The following is a 24843-nucleotide window of genomic DNA, read 5'->3' on the forward strand; positions in this document are numbered from 1 at the left end:
AAAGAAAAAAAACAATAGAAGAAGATACATACAGTGGTGGTATAGTTATATTTCATAATGTCTTTGATTTGTTTTTATACTAGGCCCCAGTGATCATCTTGCTAATGCTAATAATTGGCAAGAAGCTTTATTTTGAAGCATTCATTTTCACTTACACCAGATATAAATGCCCTTTTACCCTGCCACACTCTCGGACCCCCAAAAAACTAGAGTATATACTGCACTTAGTATGACACACGGATGCACTGTAGGGAATAAGATTAAATTGCTCCCTAAAAAAATGCTTTTGTGATTGCAGATCAATCTATTACATGGAAATCATAATTGTTTGAATAGCTGTAAATTGGTGTTATGTTTATAACATCAATGAACTGTATCTGATATTCTTTTTTCATCAGCATTGATGTCTTCAATTCGTGTTTCATGATGGTCCACTAATAATGTGCTATCTAGGCCATTCAGGCACTAATTAGGGCTGAAATTACTAATTCAATGTCTGTTCTATAATTATCATTGGGAAGGATGTATCAATGCCATCTTGTCTCATTGTAAACTATCCATCCTGCATATTAACATGAAAACACGCGTGATTGTATTATTAAAAACAGAAATCTAAGATTTGAAAATATCAAAAAATTGTTTATACATTGCAACATTATGTTGAGTGTTTGCTCTGCTGTTGATGCCGCATATAGTTCATTTTTCCATTTAATTACACGACTGGATAGGACTATACTATGGAGCAAATCTCACTTAATGTATAAAATACTGCATAATCAGGAAAACAAATTTATGGTAAAGCATGCAGCAATAAACTAGGCATATGTTATACAGAATGAAACACTTGTTTGGAATAAATCTATTAAGTCAATTGTGAAGTATACATACTAGGGGTGATTCAACTTTTTTTAAAGAATGTAACACTATAGCGAGAGAAAACACGTCTGAGGTTCTATCTTACTGACGCTTAGTATTTTTCAAACAGCTACAAAAATGGTAATATAAGAAGTAATCAAATATGTATTTAATGCAGAGCTGTCTTTTTAGTGTTCTTTCTACTCCTCTAGGCTTATGCTAAACAGCTTAATACTTCTCCCAGAGTATATTCCACACAGAGTTGCTGATTGGTCTGACTGCCATGCCCACAGAAGATCCCATTTCTGGGAATAGATTGTCAATGTGAGATGTGATCTCATCTTCCTCACTGCTCATAGATAGGAGGTCTGTTTTTAGTAAGACCCTTTGAGCAGGATAAGGTTTGAACTACAGACAGATCTTACACTGCTCTAAAACATTTAAATTGTCTCCTTCATGGATCTCTCTCTTGATATTGTATGCAGTGATGTTAATAAGGGGGTCAATAAATCACCCCTTTTGGATTAATATATTTAAAGGGTGGCGATACTAAGATCCATCAGTTTAGATTGTTGGAACCATGCTACCCGGGTAACGTTTCCAGTGATGTGTGTCACATATAGTACAATGACTTGATGCATCAAGGTTTTCATTTTTATTTTGTGTTGTTTTTTTATTTTTTTCAATAAGATCCCAAGTATAGATTTGTTCAGTGTGCATTAATCTATACGATATTTGTAACATTTTAAGTGCATACAGAATATTTAAAGAAGCTTGAATAGCTTGTATGTATTTATTTATTTTGCTCAGGAGTGATGAAATATTCAGATATTACCACCCCCCTTGCAAATTCACTTTACCCATTTGGTCTTTTCATTTTTGAAGAATTCATTGGTGATACTAAATATGATTGCATGGCATGATTTTAAGACACATTATTCTTTCCCCTGTTATTCTTTGAAAGTAAATTGTTTTTAAATGTAGTTTATATTACATTTAGCTATTTTGTGTGAAAAGTAATGCAATCAGGCTGTGTATGCAATGCAGGTGTTCTAAGCAGCTGTGTTTATGAAGTGTATGATTAATTATGATCATTTGTGCAAGGTGTATTCTTGCAAGGAGGTTTGTTACCTTTTAGAAAATAATGTGCTCCAAATCATGGGCACAGTACTGTTAGCAATGTTAGCATGTATAATACCATTACCAAAACTGAATGGGTATGTGTATCTCTTCATGGTTATTTGATTGGTATAATATCCCCAGTCCTCTTTTATTTTCATTTTAGTTTTGGTCAATTTTATTTGCTTCATGTTTGAAATTCTTAATGTTTTTACAATAGCTCCATCCAACTGGCTTTCAGCCAAGTTATGTGCTTCAGTATAATGTTAGATGCCCGATGTTTTTGATTCCCTATTTCCAAAAATTCTATAAATCAGGTGGAAAGAGGAAAACAGTTTGCTGAAAGCTATGGAAAAAAATATATAATATCCCAAAATAAACGAATATTGGAGAAAAAAAAAACATTGGATACGATTTACTCTTTGGGGAAATTAAATTAAAACCTAGAATGTAATATATTTAAAATAGATTTGTTGGATAACCTCTGATGCATGCATTCTACAGAACTAGGGGAAAAAAAAGCTTTCTAAAGCTACATACACTGTATCTTTAGTGAAAACATGTTATTGTGCAGTTCTCAAGACATTCACTACAGCTCATACATAACGCCGTGAATTACCCCAGCTCTGGATATAAAAAGTAATTTGAATTTGGCTCCTCCAGGCTAACGCATGCGTCCTGCAGTGGCATGCTGGCTTCTGAGGAGCAGCTGTTTTGGGTTTGAAATTCCAACATGGCAGAGGCTGTAGTCAGTCTTTCCTTCAGAAACTTGGAATGATTTAAAATCGTAGGCATCCTCACTTAACCCGAGCACCCATTCATCAGCAAACACATCGGATCGATGTTACTCTAACCTCTGAGGCTGCACTGCCACACACCCAGGTAAGAGTTTACATGGGTATCTGTGATCTAGGCAATTTTTAGTAATGCAGGAGCTATGCTATGGCAGATCAACCGCGTTATGTATTTTATATATATATATGTGTGTGTGTGTGTGTGTGTGTGTGTGTGTGTGTGTGTGTGTGTGTGTGTGTGTGTGTGTGTGTGTGTGTGTGTGTGTGTGTGTGTGTGTGTGTGTGTGTGTGTGTGTGTATGTACCTCCTCAAAACGTCCCTATGCATCAAATAACACCCATGCTAATTTTTTTTAAAGTAGAGAGTGGAAAATAAACACTTTACGATAGTAAAGTATGCCGAGGATTAGGAGTTGGCTATGTTGAAAAATACCCCATGCGAATTTCCTTTAGGATGCCAGTTGTTTGTTTTAAAATAAGAAAGTGAGAGTAGGGTGGGGTTTGATGGCTACAAAGTAACTTCTTGGTGAAAGGGAAGTTGAAATAAGTGATTGTTGTTTTTATTTTTTAAAGTTGTATGTAGTCATTACAGCAGTGTGAACCGGTACATAAAAATGTCATTGGTCTTGCGGAGTGAGAAAACTAACCGCATCATCTATTTTTAAAGTGGCTAGGGGAGGGGGGTGCAGCGTGGTGGGTGTATCGCCGTCTCGGAAAGCGAAAGAAAAGGTATATTTTTTAATGGCATGTACAATCCTGTGATCCTATTACTACCATCCCTAGAGCTATTGGTATTTTCAACGGGAGCGAGTGAAATTGACATGGATTTGCATTCTTGGTCATGCGCTTGTATTTTTTTTTTCTTTCTTTCGTCACTTGCTATCAAACATCGCTGGTCTTGTTGATGTTGCTTTCCCCTTAATTCTATGCATGTTGGTTAAATGAATACCTGACGAAAAGGGCCCACGTTCAAGCAGTGAAATTTGATAGCTGAGAGGAAAAGTGGCTTTAATGAAAAGCAACCTTTGGAATTCCTGCTTGTGAAAATTCCGATTCAGCTTTTTTTGTTTGTTATTGCAGCAAGACATGATCAGTAGCACCAGTGTTTATGGTATGTCAATTTTGGGATCTACTTCATTTACAGCGAATTAAAAAAAACAATAAATAGCATGGTGTGCCTTTGGGATTGTGCTTGTTTGTGTGTATGCCATCAAATATGACCACTGTTTATGGTACGTTTTAATTATTATTCTTTTTTTTTCCTTCATGCAGTTTTATGTTTTCGCTTTTTGTGCATGTATATTATTGACTTATCTGTTTTGTTATACTTTTACACGGGGTACTTAGCAGTTTAAGAAACAGCGGATATCTAACTAATTTAATTGTTTGTTTGTTACTCTTTGCATTTATCGTGGGACTAAGTTTTCTTTACAAAACATTAAAATAGAACAGTTTAATTCACCGGTTAGTGTTTATTTAACACTGAACAGTTTGATCCAAAACAATATTTAACCAAAAAAATATATAATGGATCATATCTGCTTATAATGAAAAGCATTGTTGTGTTTTATTTGCATGTAAACACACACAAGTTCATTATATATCTAGACATTTACCATTTTAAATTGGAATGCTAAACCTAGTGGTATGAGAAACTAGTTTCGAATTTGGAACTTTTTTTTTGGAAAGATTAACGCTTCAGCCAGGTACTTTTCCGTGTTCAGTATTTTGTGCTGTGCATTACAAACATGGTAGTGTTTTTGGTATGCATCTAACATAGTTGTAGGTTATAAAAACAATCATGCTACAGTAGTTGTTTTCTAATATAGTCGCAAATCCACTTTCCCATCCTGCACATAGCAAATAATAAATAACTGTTTGTTCTGTTTTTTTGCATTTGAATTGGTTGGAGTCAATTGGACCCTTGGCGTAGTAGATGTTTGTTTTAGATGCACATCATTTGCAGGGAGAAATGTTTTAGGAATGAGAGCAGCGCCCTTTCGCTATGCTGTTCCGGGGAATGTGCTTACCAGATGGGAGATTTCCCTGGTCTCATGTTAAAGCTCTAATATATATTCAGAGCAGATTGGGCTGCATGCATCTGATGAGGCGGATATTGCATTTGTACACTTTAAATCGGGGGCAGGAAAGAGTGCTAAGAGCTGAGATATTTGATGGAGAAAATGTTTTGCTGTGATCTGCTGCTCATTAATAGTGCGATTCTGGAAGATGAAGGTGATAGGATTAGGTGGACGCGTGCTGTTTGATTTTATATCATAAAGATCGTGCCGTTATGGATAACAAACATTCAATATCATAATAGGCACTGTTGAGTGTTTTTGCAAAGATCTGTTTTGAAAAATTTACAATTAAAATAAATAAAACGGGTTGCTTTTTATTTTTATAAATAATAATACTAATAAAAAGACGCGCTACATTGTTTATCATAGAAACGTGTATCAGTTGCTGCCGATTTATTGAAATTACAAATATCTACTTCAAGGAAAGGTTATTTATTTACTTCTTTCTGTACTTATTGTATGCTAAGGTCGCTACATTATATTAAATGTGTGCATGGAACTCCTCACACTTCAAGTGAAAACCTCTAAAATCTACATTAAATTGCGAGGTTTTGTCTAGACTATATTAGAATCTTAATATGCATATTTTTTTAGTCCATTAGTTTATTCATTTCTTTTCATTTCAAATGGTCACTTTAATTTTAGTACAAAGTGTACTTCAGCTGGAGAGGTATGTGATGCATCTTTTGTTTAGTGGTATCATTTTTAATTAGCATTGCAGAGCCCCACAGTCATTTTCAGTTGTTCACTGTGATCCTTTAATGCATTTTCATTGCATTATGTGCACTTGTGATACTGTTTACATTCCACCATGTTTAAATTTACTGGGGCACAATCTTCTACACCCCTTAAAATACAGATCGACACTTTTTCTATCTAGAAGACAAAACAGTTTTTTTCTGCTGCAGCAGAACCATTTTATGAATTCTGTTAAAACTCAGAAAGCCTTTTTTCTACTGGATTTATTTTGTACTGTAACATTTTACAGGGAATACTTTCAGCTCCAATGTGTTCACCAACACACTTGTTAACTACATGCAATTGTTTTAAAACTATTTATTTTCACCCAGTATGCAATAACATGTTCTCCTGTTTTGAAAGGAAAGATCACTTATACAAAATTAGCTTCTATGTGAATGTCTCTGATTATGTTTTGATGGGGGTTTGGGTTACTGTTTTGGTGTCATTTTGGGGTACAGTGGGATTATAGTTGCGGTACTTGTGACCAAAATGTCAGATTGTATGGTGGGATTAGATAATAAAATATGAATAAGGGGATGTAAATATAAGTTTATATATGAGAACATAAATACCCAGAGAGGTTACTGACACACTACCGACTTTCAGCTTTATGATATACCTTGTAACATACAGCAGTTATAGGTATACCACAAGATCAGCTTCCCAGAAGTATGCATTGATACAATCTATTTGCCATAAAATGGTGATTCTTGGTAATTTTGAACTATTGCAATGCTGCAATTGATATACAACTGAAGCTCAAAATAATTGTTTTGTTGCTTTATATTGTTTTTATTTTCTTCTTCTGCTTAATGATCAAACAACTCCCCGATCCCACCTCACTGAGAATGATAATGTCATTTTTCTACATAACTTGCTTGATTGTCTAAGTTCATGTGCATGTTTTACAACAAGAATGACTGGATAGTTTCATAAATAATTGAGCTGATCTAGAATATTGCTGTCAGGTGTATCGTTGTCCATGTGTTACCTTAAATGAAATATACTCTGCTTCTTCGCAGTACAGTCATCAACATGCTTATTTTGGCAGCTTTCTCTAAAAACAAAGGCCTTTACTTTCTATAGTGTCTTGTTCAAAAACATTTTTTAGAGCTGTCAAAACAGACCTGTCATAAATGCCTCAACAGCTATTAGAGAAGTGTGTAATTTACCTTTACAGAGCTATAACAGCAGAGTGGCATTTGAAATGTTAGAACAAATGCATTTAATGATCTGTGCAAAAGTAGCAGACAATAGACAGGGGGAAAAATAGCGACCCGAAGAAATATGTACCACTAATACATCTTAACTAGATGTGCTTAAACAGCACTATATTAGTCGTAGTTTGGTTTCATGGGTTTTCAAAGTGTTTGCCATCCAGAAAAATTTCAGTCTGCTAAAAAAAAAAAAAAAAAAAGTACAGTGTTACATGTGCTATTATGTTGTTATTTATGACTTAAAACTACAGTCATATGCTTTGTGGACAAGTGTATTGTCTTGACAGAATCTGCTGAATCTTTATACATTGATTATTAAACTATTTGCTTTGAGCTAATATAAGAATTATATCTAGTTAGTAAATGTAGGTACGTTGAATTAATTTGAAATGAACGAGTATGACATTTCCAAGGAATAAGATAGCTTCCATATAGAAAAAATAATTTTTTTGAATAGGAAATCTAGTGTAGTATTATAAAAGGAAACTGTGAAGCATATGTAACTGTAAAGCTGTTACCCTTTTCTATCTTGGTGCTCAAGTCTAGCATTTTGAGGTGCATGTTATGCGTTATTTAATTAACCTTCTGTGTTATTTATTTGAAGCTTTAAAACAATAATGGTTAGTTTTCTTTTTAGAAATGGGTGTGAAATTAGCATTGCAGCAATGCTTTTTGAATATGGCCCATAAAATATTACCTGTGAAGATTTTACTGGAAGATTTTTATCCCATAATAAACCATTACAATCTTTTTGTCTCGGTTTCATGCACAGCTCTTCCAGTAAGCATGTAAAATGAGTTGACAGCTCAGTTTATCCTTAATAGTGTAACACTTACGAAAGCAATTTGAGCTTCCAGGTTGACAGACAGGTTTTTGTGGTACCTGAGATGACAGTTGCTGACCCCACCCCCTTTCACCACTCTGCACACTTGATGTCTTTTGTGTTGACACACGGAGAGGGACATTTAGTCAGATGGCTAGATGAGAAGGTAACTGGAGTAGTACAGTAGAGACAAGTGGCATGGTAATGTCCAAATACTATAGTGTTCATAATCTTAACATTTCTTGTGTTTTGATACTATTTTTCGTTTTCATCTTTAATCTGAATAAATATTCTTGTTAGATTAAATATGTTGGTTATAATTATATGTACGACTAACTAAATTCTGTATAACAGAGATTCATTTTAAACTGCTTATGGTTTTTACATACCATACCTTTTAATTGACTTATTGGAATGTTACTTTTTTTTTATTCTATGGGCTCCCTAACTGTATGAAGCGTGATGACAATTACACAAAACAGTCAGTGTTAAAAGTCTTATTAAAATAAAAACTGTTAAGAAGACATTTCACACAAACTGCGTGGTGCGACTGTTTAGCATAATCTGAATCATTTTAACTGTTTGATCTCTTATTTTTTCAGATTAATTTGCCATTTTATAAGCCCCTTTCTTTCTAATAATTTTTAGTGAACCTGCCTGCACTTAAAGTTCATGACAAATAGGATTAAGCTGATGTACTCGAGTACTCCCAATCAAATCATTAGTCATTTTAATAAATATATGTAACTGAAACAAAATAATAATAATCTTTTTAATACATTATTTAATTTGTAAAACAAGTGACAGAATGTGCTGGCTACCCATGTTGAGAGTAACCATGACAATCACTGGTCTGTCATTGGGCTAGCATGTGAGTACATGAACTCTGGAAACTGAGCAGGACTGCAATTAGGCTTATCGTTTAGTTTTACAGTGGTAGGGAACTGCTGTTTTGCATTAGTAATGGAAATGTTTGATTGTCCCCATTTCTGAAATATCTAATCTGATGATAAATTTGGTAAATAAAGCTGTTTATTGTGCTGTATGACTCAATATTGATAGTTATTTTTTTTTTTTGAATTTTTTATATGACAGATCATAGCATAATTTGAGTTTTAAACTGCCAACACATTTTAAATGGCTTCTAGTTGTACGTCTATATTAATTCTGTGCCATATACTGTATACAGTAGTGTCTTATAAGATGTTAAAATAAAATCAAGCAAGGAAGACATTTGTCTTCTACCTGTCTACTGGGATTATAATTATGTAGTAAGATATTTTCATCAGTGTCTGTGCTGTATCTTCACTTCAAAGATTTTTTGTTTGCCTAATTGGCATTGCTGGTAATGTTATCCCTAATGTACATAATGTGTCATTTTATTTAATCCAGCTTCATGTTTTAATAGTTCCTGACGAAGGGATAATGAAGAAGGTAATTATAATCATTGAAGAAATTCTCCATTATGTTTTTTAGGTTGTGACTTTTGTTTTGACAAACCGACACACTAATTTTGATAGCTCTTTCTGAACGCGTAGTCATTTAACTACACCTCATTTTCTAAGTGACACTTAAAAAGAATATATGCATTTGCAGATTGCATATTTAAAAAAAAAAAAAAAAAAAAAGAAAAATCCTGTGGGAATTTTATATATTGTAATGCTGTGCATTAGAGAGACCGTCCAACCAACTAAAGTTACTCATTGGAGAACACCCCTGGGAGAGCAGGGATCTGTTTAAGCAGATGAATCATTCAACTGCACTGATGGATACATTTGTCAGTCTCTGTTACAGATATTATACATTCTCATATCTCCAGTCTTGACAAAGCTGGGCTCAAATGAAATCAACACAAGGTTGTCATCTTTAAGAAAATATGTTAAGTGTTGTCTTTTGTGCCTTCCATTTGAAAGCAAGGAGGACCCAAGGGAGCCAGACTCATGCAAATCCCATTTCTTCTGTGAGTCCTGTTTTCCTCGCTCTCTTCTCTGATGGCAGCTGGCTATGTTATCTTTGTATGTTTTTCTGTGCGCTGACAATTCTTTCAGTGATCTAAGTTAGGGTGCATTAGAAAGTGGAAGCAGCTGTCTGTTGCTATACTGAGAGATGTGTTTGCTCTACTGCAAAGATGAAGGACCATGAATCCTTGACACCCCCCCCCCCCCCCCACCCCCTTGCTTTTCTTCCTACCATCTCATTTAGACGCAGGCACTGTCTCCTTAGACTGTTTTTTGTTCTGACTGACAGGATATGGCATAGACACTTTTTATTTATTTATTTATTTATATATATATATATATATATATATATATATATATATATATATATATATATATATATATAATATATATATATGTGTGTGTGTGTATATGTGTCCATTATCCATGCCTGTGTAAGATTCCTGTATACTGTACCCTTCACATGTCTGTGCTTACTGTCCTGTTTTCTGAACTAAAGTACAGTATGGTTTTGCACATATTTTAAGTTACTACGGCTTCTGTATTTTTTCAAGTGCCGCCATCTGTATTTCAGATTTGCAGTTGCCAACCTTTTTTGGAAAGTAACAAATCATTTTGGGGGATTATTAGTTGGTTCTTCACAGCAATTATGAAATAAAGATATATGCCCTTATAAACCAGCTTTGTGTTGCACTACTTTATTAATTGAATATTTGCACAATGCAAACTACTGTACAGTTAATTTTAAATTATAATGACCAAATATATTTAAAAGAGTAATGTTAGATACAACTTTTGCCTTTATTTCATTGTAACTTGACGAATGATTCAGTTGGTAAGCTATTAAAAACACTTTTTTGAAATGTTAGGTAGTTTAATGCCCTCATAACATATCATGCATTTAAAGGATGGTTGGTGTTAAACACTGCATTTAGATACCTCTCATCTATTTACATCATTCCATGTTTTTTTTTTTTTTTTTCACTTGCTTATTTTTTACTATTAAAGGAGAAGCAAGTACAGGCCGATTGGGCAGAACAGACAATCCCCTTGTGTAAAAAGAAAAGGTTTAGCGGTAATGCTTTTAATCTGAAATCATATATTTGCTTCAGTAATTATCATACCCCAAGTGGCACTGGGAGAGGCGTTTTGCCTAAAAAACGAATGTCTTCATTACACTGTTTACATTTTAATTAGATACACTAAAGTATTGATTCTTAGTGACCATTATTATTGGATATTTTGCTTTCAAGTCAGATGAAGAATACGTCTTGTACGTACGTGTGTGTGTATATATATATATATATATATATATATATATATATATATATATATATATATATATATATATATATATATATATATATTTATATATATATATATTTATTTTTTATATATATATATAATATATATATATATATATATATATATATATATATATATATATATATATACACATACATACATACAGTAGGTCTGTGTTCGAAGGTTCGTTCGCTAGCCAGGAATTCGAAGGTAGTTTTAAACCTTCGAAGGTTCGTCAAGTTGCATTCACGCAACTTGACGGACGTGGTGTTTTTTTGTTTTTTTTGTTTTTCTGTTAACAGAAACCTTTTGACAACGTGTTAATCACACATTAAATGTCACTGACATTTGATTTTTATAATGCATATTACGTAAGCTAAAATTGTTGTATTAAAATCCACTACCAGTGTACCAAATCGTTATACGTGCGGTAGCAACTCTGTATGGCACCGCTGCCGTGTATGGAGCAGGGTATAGTATCCAAAGCACTGGGGCGGTACCTGTAGTGGTTGTAGTGCTTCAGTAAAATATGTACTGAATATCTAGTGTACAAGACAGTGTAAGAGAAGTGATATGGTAGAATATGTTTGAAACACACACAATGTACACTAACACTAATCATTTTAATTTCGAAAACTGAGCACCGTCCCCCCCCCCCCCCCCAGCTTGTGTTATCCAGAGCCAAACCTTTAATTTCTGTATTGAAAGAAATGTCTCGAAACCCCTCTGCTGTTTATGATTTTTTTGTTAAATGCCCAGATGACCAAAAAAAAGTTGAATGCAAACTGTGCAAGTGACTCGTATCATGGAGGCATAACCATCTCTGGGATCAAGTTCATATTATTAGTAGTATTATTATTAATATTTCTAGTAGTAATAAAATGTGACTGTGACCGATAACAGTTAAATAAAGCAGTTAAATAAGACAGTTAAATAAAGCTTTGTTTTTTCCAAGTCCGCTGCAGTTGGTGCTGGTGCAATGCAAGCTTACTGTATATATCACAAGCAGCACCAAGTACTTGTACATAAAACAATGTGTATTTTTATTTAAATTATAAAAACAGGACTATTGTTCTATATAACATATTTTTTAAATACATGTGAATGTTTTATTCCATTTACATGGATTACCTGTAAAATAATAGGATTTTCAATAAACTATAAACTAATAGCTATGGTGACGTCACCAGTAAATTATGCAAATTAGTGCCATCGAAGGTTCGAACCTTCCTTCGGTAATGTGTTCCGAACCTTTGAAGGTCAAAATGTACCCTTCGTTGCAGCCCTAATAATCAGTCATAAATTAAAAGCTTTTTTTTTTGTATTTGATACCAAAGAGATGGTTACTTTTTATTTTTGGTTTCGTTTTGTTAAATTAATCTAGAAGTAGATAAGACAAATTATATAGAATTGAAAAAAAACAGTACACACTTGTTATTTAGTGACCTTTTGAATTGAAGGTATGTGGCAATTAAAATAGAAAGAGCCCTGGTGTGAAGATTATTACTTTTACATTTTTTAAACTGACTTTCATTGTTATGTGAGTAAATGGCAGGGGGGGGGGGGGGGGGGTACCTGTATTTTGTATGCAGCTTGGTAATGATTTAAATTAAAATAATATACTTGATGCCTTACTTTGAAGTATTATTGAAATAGATAATTACACAATGCTGATAATGCAAACCCTTTTGCTGTGAGTGAGTTATCATGCAAGCTGGTGTTTTATATTTAAATCAAAAACAGAAATAAATACTTGCTTATTAATTTAATCAGATTTGAAAAATGATGTTATCTCAAGGTCTTCCTCAGCCAAAGGAAAAGGAAGATGTTTTCCTTAAAGGCTTGAAATTCCAGTAAATCAGCCATGGCTTATTATATAATGAGTGCAGGTGTTGCTCAAAGTAACAGTGAGCCTGTACAGCACCTCTTCTGAGGCTGCAGCAGAGCCCTGGTGCACATCTGTTATTTGCCAGCAATATCAAAGGAATCCTCTTCCTCCACCTGCATTACTGGGGGCTTTCACAGACCCTTCTTCTCTGGAACTCACTCCACAACCTCTATTCTACACTGAGCCTGATACAAGCCTTACATAATCCTTTTAATTACCTTTGGACAGTTAATCTTACTTTCAAGGACTTTGAAACTTAAACTGTTTGAAGTAAAAAAAAAAATAAAAAAAAATTCAGGTTCAGCTTTTTTAATCAAAACTTTTCATCATTTTTTTCAGATTGTAAATTTTAAATGTAAGACTGAGAGCACACATCTAAAGATGACAGTTCATGTGAACTCATTTTTCATGAAATGATGTTATGATTTTCTGCTTTTTATAAGAATTCCATAGTTCATGAGAAGGAAAAGGTTAAATGCTCAGAAGACCTATTAAAGCAGACTTAAGGAGTAAAAAATGCTGCCTTATTACTCCTGTAAAGACCACAATAGAAGGTAATACTGTTTAAGTACTCACGGCAAATTAGACTTATAGACTATTAAAATACTATAAATTGCTTGACCTTAATAAGACTTTTAACATGACATGAAAAATAGTTAGCTTACCTGAATGAGACAACTTCAGGCTAGATATAACTTTGGGGTTTATTTCTTTTAAAATCCTTTTCAAAATGTAGGACCAGCAGTGTAATCGTTTACAATCGATTTTAATTGGGACCGTCTGTAAAATGTTTAACGTTTTTACTGTTTGCTTATTTCTGCATGTTTCATTCATCCTAGCTTGAGACACAGTTGGTTAGCGGTGTTGGCTGCTTGCCAGAGATCGACTACAAGAACCTTGGCTACCAGAGAGCTTATCAGTCTTCTGGTCTATAAAAAAAAAAAGTCATTATTATTATTATTATTATTATTATTATTATTATTATTATTATTATTATTATTATTATTATTATTATTATTATTGTTGTTGTTGTTGTTATTGTTTTTTTTTGGTAAACTGCCGTGAAGGTTTAGGGCTGCTACAATAAGAGGGCCATGTAATCAGATTTAAACTGGAGCTTGCGCCGCTCTGTAAGGGAAGCAGCTGCCTGGTGGATCTGCAGAGACGAGGTGGGAAGTGCCCGTGTTCACTACTGCATTAGCAATCAGCTGGTTTGTTGTAGGAAAAAGATGGCTGCCAGTGCTAGTGATGGTATTGTAACATGGTTATTGTATCTTGCTTTGAGCAAAACAAGTTGAAGATTGTACTTTTCTAGTAGCATCGTCAAGTTGTAGACATAGTTCATCAATATTTAATTTATCATTATATAAAAGTATCCTTGTTAGACATGAAATTCATAAGCATGACATACAGTACAGTGCCCTCTAACAAAATAACATTTTATTATTTTGTGGCGGTTACATTTTTTGAATTTTTTTTTTGTCTTATTGTCGCACAGAAAAATATATATTTTTTGTCTACCAGAAAAAAGATTGAAACATGGAAGCCCTTCTTACTGATGTTAATTCCAACTGCAAAATATTAATATTATGCTTATTAAAATGCTATGTGAATCATTATGTGTTGTGTTGGGAATCACTTCTAAGCTCTAAAGCAGTAACCCAAGATACCCCATATTTGAAGATCCTACACTTGAAGCAGACCCAGATTTTTCTGGAGTGTAGCCTTACCTACATAATCCAGTGTTCTAAGTGAAAAGATGATTTATTTTTTTATGTTTTTGTTACAGCAGATATCAAACAGATCTAGTGAGGCACTTTTTTTTCTTTTTAGTGGCACATTGTATTTCAATTCTGGTTATTTTGTTCTCACTTTGGAATTAATTGGACAGCTTTACAAAACAGTAGACTGCATCAGGTGTTTGATAGTGGGTGGGGGTAACTGGCTATAAATCCATGAGATAGAACAGTGTGATTTACTGAATATTTGCAGACTTTTGGTTCGGTTGTAGACTTGCTTAACTTTAAGCTAATTTGCATTAACAACCAAAACTTATATGAGTGGAAGGTATGAATTCATATTCTGCCAGCATTGTAGTATGTCTACTTTTATTTACCAAAGCTTAAAATTGTGATTGATCTTTAGACTTTAATTTCACTTTTTACTTGGGTGAAGCCTATTTATCCGTCACAACAAAATGGAAATACGTGGTTTTCAATTCCTGAGTTGCAGAAAGTGTAGGGCTCTAAATGTATCATATGAAAATCAAGTACAATTATAACACCAATTCAGAATGCTGAAATGCTTATTATAGGTAAAAAAATGTTTCTAATGCCTTGGTTATACTGAAGCATTAATGTTCAGCACAGTAGTCATTACCTGCTAGATAATTGACTGCAATGACAGTCAGGTGTTCCGAAGGCACTTAAGAAGAGACAAGGTCAGTTAACTGCATGAAATGAATGATACGGAGGTTATAAACTTTATTAACAACAAAAAAAAATAAGATGTTTTGTGTATTACATTTTAAATTCGTTTTTTATATTGCTGATTTCAAAGCGAGTTTCAAGGTTCTAAACTCCTAAAAGTTTTAGAGAACATCTACCGTAGGATAACAACTAGGCCTGCTACTTGGCTGAGATGAGTTTATAATTATATTGACTAACCCAACAGAATACCACATTGGCCTGTTCTTCATATACATATACACTTTACTATAACTGTTTCCTTTTAGACATGTAATGAACTGTCTCAGGTAGTTGACTGAGTTATATAATGCAGCTGAAGGTTGTTTTGTTCTTTTATTTAGTTTTTTTAAAAAAAAAACAGTAATGCGCTGTAGAATATAAGTAGCAAGTTATGACTAACTCTGCAAATTCACTTAAATGCGTTTAAATAAATACAGTAATGTTTTTTTAGTTTCTATTACAATTTATCCGAGCATAATTCACGATAACATCACCAGGATCACTTAAAGTATCTGGAATGTTCACCCAACTTTTGCGAGTCAAATTGCATTATGGGGGAAATGAGAGCCACGACCTTACCGTGTTATAACTGATTCCACACTATAACATGTCGCGTTATAACGGGGTAGCACTGTATATTACAATACCCCTCAATGGGTAAATTAACACATCGAACAGTGACATTATCATAATACAGTAGGTCACCAGAATACAGAATCTCCCTGTTGATGTCTAATTTTATCAAAGCCAGACAAGTGCTTACAAAGATCTAGCCTTTGAAAGCTCTGTGAGAAAGTATGTGAACCCTCATTGTATTTGTAATGTCTTGTATCAAATGCCTACATTAAGACAATTTGTTCCAAAGTAACAGTCTTCCGTGACTTAATAAGTTGGTTACTAATCGTTGCATCCACAATATGTGGGACAACGTCTTGTTACAAAATGTTACCAAATCTGTGCAAACAGTTGTGAATAGACAGCCTTCCCTATTGCTCAGTCAAATCTGACACTCCAAGAATGTATGCTAAATGATTGCCAACAACACTTTGACCAATTCTGTGATTCTCTTAAAAATAAGTACAGGTGTTAGTGCAGCTTCTGTACAGACACATTGCTGGGGAAAAAAACTGTTAAATCCATCATTTCATTGTTAATTGTTTTTTTTTATTTTCTCCTCCAAGTTCAGGCAATTGTGGGGCTTTAATACTTAAAACTAAAGCTTATATTACCTTTTTAAAATCTTTTAAATTGTAGAACTGATTTTCTTTCTCCCTTTTGTTACATGTGTGAGACTTCTGCCAAGAAAGTCATGCTGGATGGTATTGTTGTTAAGAAAAAAAGTGAGTGTGTGGGCAATAGAACTCATTCACATTATCTCATTCAAGTATTTCTTTATAGAACATTTTGTGAGATGGTGCATTGTTTAAACAAGATGAATGCATTTAAGCTTAGGAGTTCTTGTGAATGTAGCTACGGAAGGATTTATGTCTGTGTTTTTTAAGTGTGGACTTTTGTAAATGTTGAGAATATTTCTGTCATTAAGCAATCCCACTGTATTTGTTCTCTAGAAAATTCTTATTCATTTTTTTTTACTTCGCAGTGATTGAGAGATACATTTTTGCAAGAAACATTGCATTACTTTTAAAACGTAATCCTTATTGTTTCAATATTTGTATTATACGGCATGGAGGAATACATGCTGCCACAATAAGCCAGTCATTTCAGTGGGAGCACCATAATTGTTTGCAGGAGGGAACACTACAATGTTAAAAGAAACATGGTTTCATTTCAAATGCACCATTGTTTATTTCCCAGCACTAGATAAAGCCAAAACACTGAAATATGAAAATTGATAAGCTTGTCTTGACTGTTTTTAACAGCATTGTTCTGCAGATGTCAAGGACTCCTGGGGGTTGACGCTTTGGCACTGTATACATTATTAAATCTAATCAGGAACATTGCATGTTCAGAAATAGCCAACAGGTCACTTTCCCATAAAATATTTTGATACACTTTTTCATTTAAAATCATATATATATGTGTGTATGTGTGTGTGTGTATGTGTGTGTGTGTGTGTGTGTGTGTGTGTAAAACATTGGTAAAAAACCAATGCTTTACACTAATAAGAAAAATGATATATTTCTGAGAACACAAATAAGAAGATTTAAAGTTCCGCTTTCCATTTAAATTTCTTGTGGAAATGAGTTTCATTTCAAGGTTAAATTGTTATTGTAGAGCGTTGGTTACTTACTTCCTCCTTCCATTCTGTTTTTCAGACCGCTTCTACACAGTGGCAGCTTGGGTTTTATTTAATACACACTGGAGTATTAGTCACTACAGTATTTCTTGTGCAAAGATTTCTTTTATCAAATTTATTGTTTTGCTGCTTGGGACAATAATGGGTGTTTAATTACTCAATAAAAGCGGTTTATAGATTTCATTTCTCTTGTGGGCTGGACAAATGGTATTGATTAGATACTTTACTGCAACATGAAGCTGAGTAAAGCGCAATTAGAATTCTGTGCTCGGTAAAGTGGAGGAGCCGTACTCTACTAGTATCTATTTAGTTATTTATTTATGATTTCACTGGTTACAAATTAAAAGAAATTTAAAAATGTCTAATTTTTTATGTTTTAATATTGTTCTTTACTAGAACATATAGAAACCATTGGTCTTCTATGTTTTCCACCTGTCGGTGGGAGGGAAATAGGGCTAGGATTTGTGCCCCCACATGGCTGGGTGAGTTTTAATTTACTACAGTTAAGAAAAGCTTTCTTTAGGTTTTTCAGTATGTGTGTGTCTCCTCTGTGATTCTGGTGGGGGGGGGGGGGAAAGAATCCTGCTTGAATAAATCAAGTTGGTTTTCAAAAGTCCCTGTTTTTTGCATGTTCAGTTCTAATATAATAACCATCACCTGTAGGGGAGCGTTTATGTTTTAGTAAAACAACCATCACATCAACTGCTCATATCTCAAACCTTTTCAGATGGCAGCTTTTATATTTTCAGTGCTATGGAAACTCCTCAGAAAAAAAATCTAACCATACCCTTGACTTTAACATAATACTGTGTGCCGTAATTCCATATTTTACTGTCAGAGATCATTTGGGAAAGCAACTTTGTATTTACAGGGATTCAGATGTAGACCTAATGCGACACTGCACCTGTTATTGTTATTGTCTTGATATTTGGTACACAGCTCTATACTATGACTCTCTGAGTTAATTACTGGTGCTGTCCAGTACAAATGAACCATTTCACTGCCTCATCTTTGTAACCTGTGGCCCTTTTTACTGTATATTTACATACCATTTGATTAGAGTGAAATGCAAATGGAAACATTCAGTAAACCTCTGCAGAACTGTGAACCGTAAGTCTCAGAAACAGAGTTTTAGGAGATGGAATGAACTGCATGTTCTATAGCCTTAGCATGACTGTCAAGGCTGTCATTGGGAATGTGAGTGCCCTTTCCTGGTGATATGGGATTGGGGAGAGGGGGGGGTGGGGGCAGGCATACCCAGTCTTCCCCAGTCTTCCCCAGTGGATTTCAACTTCAGGCTTTATAGTGACATCGGCTTGCCGCATAGCAAAATATGTTCTCCTATATACGTTGAAGGGCAATGGCAGATGATTTCAAACTGACATGATGTGTGTGTCCAGAGAATATATTAAATATATAAATACATAAATAAAACCTCTATGTGTGTAAAAGGGGTATGTCAGTGGTAAATGGGCAGGGTAATTGGACTGTTACAATATTTCTCTTCCACTTGAATTGGAGAAATATGGTGTTTAAGGGATTTGTTCCAGATAATACATATCTTGCATTAATGTTATTTATGTTTAATGTATTATTTGTAGTCATCATGTTTACTGTAGCTTGCATGATGCTGAATTTCGATATTAAAATATAAAAGCAGATGAAACATAATAAGTAGCAGTCTTAGAGGTAAATAACAAAACATCTGCTTGGGCATTGCCTACTGAAATAGAAAATTCTCTTCTCACAATTGGATAAAATGCAAAAAACAGGATTTTGTAAATTTTGTGACGTTGTCTTATTAAAGGTGATTTATTAAATAAAAAATTGCACTGCTTATGTATGCATTAAACCCATTTTAGAAATGGTCGTTCTTACAATATCATTTGATATATAAATAATCGGAAGTGTGTGGAATTGGAAAGTGCTGTTTTTGAAATGGACTCTCCTAGCAGTTACAGGTTTCGGATTTTTTTTTCCCCATCCAAAATCAATATTTTATGACTGCAAGTGTTTTCTTTTATATGATATTAATCATTTCATCCAATATGGTTATACTTCTACAGAGATTTTAATATAACCCTTGTTTGTCCCAACACAAGTTTATTGCATGAGAGGTTAACATTGGTCAGTTTTAAATGCTGCAATTATTGGTGTCAATTAGTAACTGTTTAAAATAAAGGCTTTGTGGTGGTTGTGTGGTTTCGAGTTGTGTCAGCACACATCTAGGCCAAAATGGTAAGGGCTCTCCCAACCAGGTACCTCTTTCAAAGGTTACGAGTAAATTCACCGTACCTAAGAATATGATTATCAGGTGATACTGAATATAAAAACATTCAAAGTTGTATTTTAAAGCTGTAATATATGTTTCTTTTTGAGGTTAGCATGCTGTTTAATACCAATTCACATTTAAGCAATGGGTGACCTCAGGTTGTGTATATTGGTGAGTGGAATTTGTTTCTTAATAGAATTGTGTCTAATTCATTAGCTTTTAATTGGGCAAAAGTAGAACATGCAAATTCAGGTTTCTAATTTAATCATTATTTTACTGCATAAATAACTGTATAAATAAAATGCTAGTAATAATACTATAGGCCTGTGCTTCTGACAAATGTCTTCCTGCTTCGGAATTAAATTTCTTTCCACATTTCACAAAGTGTGAAGGATTCTTCTGGAGCATTTTCATTTCCAGTGACCTCCTTGCATCATTTCCCTCAATTTGCTTGACCTGTGAGCATGCGTGTTGGGGTTGTCTTGTACTAGACCTTGTGATTTGCATCTGCTTCAAGGTCCTCATCAAAAGTTCCTTGGTACCTGTAATAGAAGAGTTTCCATTTTTGCTAATGAAGTAATCTGAGACACAGCAGTGTCACATCCTGCAGCTGGCTTCAACTAATATTGATTTGTATTCTTGATACAGAAATAGTTTAAATAATATTAAATGTCTCTTAGTTTGTAAGATCTACAGTAAATGCTTAGATTCAATATGTACTCCCTTTATACATCTAACTGACTGTGATTAAGAGATCACAAGCATTTACCTTGGGATCTTCTTTGGAAAATAGTAGGTTAATCAACTGGCTGCCTGTAGGAATTCAGAAGCACAGCATGACTGCTTTATATATTGAGAACACCCATTAAAGCTGAATACCCTCTTAGTTAAAGCTTTGGAATAGCAAAGATCAGCAGTGGATAATCTTGGGTTGGTGTTCAACTTGATTTCATTACTTCTTGGACATATGACAGGCCTGCCATTTTCAAATGGCTATGGGTCATTCCAAGTGACAGTGTCCATTCCTGGTTGTACTGTAGTACGTATAAAGAAACTAAGAAAACCCAAATAGTAATATTCATATAAATAACCCTTATAACTCCAATGTGGGAGGTGGTCAGCAGGTCTGTTAAGTATAATAAATCTTTGACACCTTTTTGAAACATGTACCAGGGGTGGCCAATTCGTATCGCCCGACGCCCAGGACAACAAGATTTGTAGGACGGACGATAAGTTTTACCGTTATACTTTGCCCATCGGACAAGTAGTTTTTATTTATTTATTGTTCCTATGTTCTCTCTGTTGCTAGAAAGGCACTCTGGAAATATTTGTAGAGAGCCACACAAGTTTCTGAAAACTGAATTGCAGAAGTCTAGCACATACACAAACATTTAAAGTGTTTACGTCCCACCCCTATTACTTCTGATTGGCTAGCTGTGGAAGAAGCTGATCTTCTGTTGGTTATAAAGAAACCCAGAAATGGCTGCCTGAGAGTGTGGGTCTCTGTCAAGACACAACGCTAACCTTTTAAACTTAAGGTATTGTTTACGTTTTTTGTAAATGAGCAAATAAGTCATACTGCTTTCTTAATACATGAACCTGACATTTAAATGCAGCAATCTAGTAAAGTTACCAAAAAAAAACAAAAAAAAACACCACCATAGTCGCTAAGGTTAGCAGATTTGAAAAAATTGTGTTGTGTAATTTATAACACTTCGTGGTCAAGCGTGTACTTGTTGGGAATATGTTTAAAAAAAAAACAAAAAAAACGTAAGGTTTACTGTTTAGAAGCATTAAGACAAACTTTCCCTGGCAAAAAATTAAATGTTTTTTTTTCTTTCGAAAAAACCTAGTTTGCTATTTACCATATATATTGTATTTATAATTTTATATATTTAAACGCTATATTAAATAAATATATTACTATATTAGTTATGTATGTACAATCCATCGATTTGTGAAACATCACGTGTAGTAATGTAAACACTGTCAAAAAATATTAAAATATTAAAATATCCACAGTTAAAAATGAATGAAGTCAGTTAAACAAAACGACGGCTGATACTAAACAGAGTAAAATAAAACTGAATATCTGACAACTGGATCCGACCAAAGTTACAGAAAATGACTGATATGTACTACAAATAAACTATCAAAACACCGTCTTGTTTAAAATAGCAAACAGGTTTGTAGTGCAAATTAATATAAACTGAAAGATATGACAAGACACCTTGATATCTTCAGTATCTTCCATGACAGCAGGTATTTTGACAGATGTTTTCTTTGATTTTGGTGACACAGTGCTACATGGTTAGCACAGGTACAGTGATTTGCCTTTGTTCCTAAGTAGTTCCTAATTGTGACATTGTGCTTGATATTGTAACGGCTTGGAACACTGATGGATCAATCAGCATGCAGCATTCTAACAATCTGTACTTTTATAATTAGAAGTATAGTACTATTAAGTAAAATAAATATATCATAGAAATAAACTAATAAATATATCATAGAAATAAACAAAAGAAAAAAAAAACATATTTTATGTCTGCAGTATTTGATGGAGCCTACTGTAAATAGTGCGTGCATTTTGGTAGAAAAACATGCGTTCTTTATAAATCTGGGGTTCAGCAGTTACAAAACTGAAAGAACGTAAGAAAATCAGAATTCCACAAAGCAGCAGTAATAGTTGGCAATGAATTAGTGTCTGTGATGCAACAAACTAAAACACCTGTACATCAGAAGTTGAATTCAGCTTATAAAGAAGAGTGGAAAAAACAAGCAGAAGCTATTTTTATATTTGAATAACTTCCATGCATTGCTTATTATAGTTGTACTCTTAGTATGCTACTTAAAATGTACTAGCAAATGTGTTCCAAGCTGCACTGCAAGGAACATTTCCTTAAAGTATGTTATACGTTTGTTGAGGTGAGGTCGGGCCACAGGGAAACGTCAAGTCAAGCTACAAGGCTAGACCCGCCCCTGTTCATCACTAATTGATTGATTGTGTTCACTGTTAAATTTAAACCCAAGTCCTACAAGTTATAGTCTACTTTTTTTGTGTATGTTTTGTGCGACAGGGAGGGGGCAAGTATTTTTAAGAAGGACAAGTAGATTTTTAAGAAGGACAAGTAGATTTTTCTAGCGTTTTGTCCCTTGGACAACAAGTTTTTTTTAGAAATTGGCCACCCCTGTGTACTTGCCACACATGAAAAATGTTGCTTCCTTGGAAGAACCTTATTGTGACCTAATGACATACAAAGATGTTTAAATGTAACCCTGGGCTGGTGTAACAGATATCAGTATGATTTAAAACCATTCCCTGAACATGGATTTCAACTTGCTTTTGTTAAGCACGTTAAGTATTGTTTTAAGTTATCACGTTAATTGGCGAACCCTCTCAAAAGTGTAACAATGACCAGTTTCCATATTGTTTTAAAGGAAGAAACATTTGTCTAAAAGGAGAGTGATTTAAACAGAAAAAATCAAGCCCGGTATATTAGTCCTTCCTGTGTGCAGAAGACCTGGCTTCATAGGTGACAAAGATGGCAGCTGCTGGCAAAGCTCCAATCAAGTGGTCTGTGGCAGATCCAGGAGCTGCAAGTGCAGCAACAGGGTTATGAAATGCACTGAGTGCTTGTGTAATTCTCTGCTCATGGGTTTACAAAATGTACATCTTCATAACACACCATACACATGGGATTTTTAAATGTCTAAAAACAAGTTGAACACTCAAGAATACTTAAGAATTCAATATATGTATCAATTAAAACAGTGTTCAAGAAGATGTATGGTTTACTATGAGACTACTGTAGCTAAAAGCTTGAAAGATGTCACATTGATTTTCATAGCAATGGTGAATAGGACTCACTACTCGCATCTCTTATTGGAATCATTGTAATACATTTTACATATTCATCCCTGTATGCTATTAAAGGGGCTGACCAGATATGTGCATGCCCTGCACACAGCATTGTACTGAGAGGGACAAGAGTAATGACAAACATCACTGAGGACATTGCTGACTTGTTTCAGCTGGGAAGGACTCACTCTGCATATTCAGTGTTTCAACAACTTTACTGTAGTTTTATTATTGGATATTCCTTATAGCAATGTAAAAACAGCCACGTGTTTGACAGCACTGATGATTTGGCATGGTCCAAGTTACTGTCCAGCAAGGAATGAAATTACACATTTTTGTACCCACCAAACCTGAAGACTTTTTTCCATTTCTAGATGGGGAGGATATGGACAAAAGGTGTCCAGATATTATTTATTTTTTTATTTTTATTTTTTAAATTTAAATGACTTAAAACATACATAAACCTATGTCGCAAATGGCTTTGTGTGGTGTGTGGGTGGTGACGTCAGGTTCAGGAAGCAGTAGTCAAAACAAAGTTACAGGGCTGAAACGGCTGCAGCCGTATTTATTTATTAAATTAAATAACAAAACAGTTAAACAGAAAACACAAAAAGAAAGGGCACAATGGCCAAATAAAACAAACACAAAGTGTATTTCCTTCACAAAAACGAGTACCTTGTTCGCTGGCTGGTGGCATTCGCTCGTGGTCTCTTTAACTCTCAACATCAACAACACTTTAATGAGCCAGGGCGGTCTCTTTTATATCCTGTGGCTGGAGCCTTAACTACCCATTGATCAAACAATTACCTTATTAAGGCTCCAGCCAGATTCTCACATGTTTATTTAAGGATGGAAAAGTAACCCCATCCCTGTCAAATAATAATGATGCCAGGTTTTTCGCCGACCACAAATAATAAACAATGACGTTGGATGGCTTTCGTCCGTCCGCATGCAAATACAATATACAATAATAAATACAAATGAAAACAATGATCATATATTAATAAATTACCCCCAAGTAAATACTAACAGCGCACATATACTATATACGGAGGGGGTGGGCATTTTGCCACAACCTACTAAAAAGCCTCTTGAACCTAAATGGATTACCCAGGACATATCACTCAAATGATTATGTTGATTATATGCAAAATGAATTCATATTATTTGACACATTTATGAGAGTTGGTTAGCCTAGCCTAGCCTG

General features: G+C 34.2%; 1 protein-coding gene across 3 annotated transcripts in view; it reads left to right on the forward strand.

The window, feature by feature from the left end:
• Positions 1-2655: 2655 nt before the first annotated feature.
• The window catches only part of LOC117404168 (fidgetin-like), a 45438-nt gene continuing 23250 nt past the window's right edge, over positions 2656-24843 (forward strand). The window contains exon 1 of one of the 3 annotated variants that reach the window (XM_034006949.3): positions 2656-2856. Coding sequence is in view for 1 of the 3 variants with exons in the window: in XM_034006942.3 (XP_033862833.1) it covers positions 3854-3878 (25 nt within the window). In the remaining 2 variants the exon portion in view is untranslated. Of the gene's footprint in view, positions 2857-3451; positions 3497-3569; positions 3879-24843 lie in introns of those variants that run through there. The other 2 variants (XM_059032304.1, XM_034006942.3) reach the window with 2 other exon arrangements.

This window comes from Acipenser ruthenus, chromosome 10 (assembly GCF_902713425.1).
Source record: "Acipenser ruthenus chromosome 10, fAciRut3.2 maternal haplotype, whole genome shotgun sequence".
Taxonomy (NCBI): domain Eukaryota; kingdom Metazoa; phylum Chordata; class Actinopteri; order Acipenseriformes; family Acipenseridae; genus Acipenser; species Acipenser ruthenus.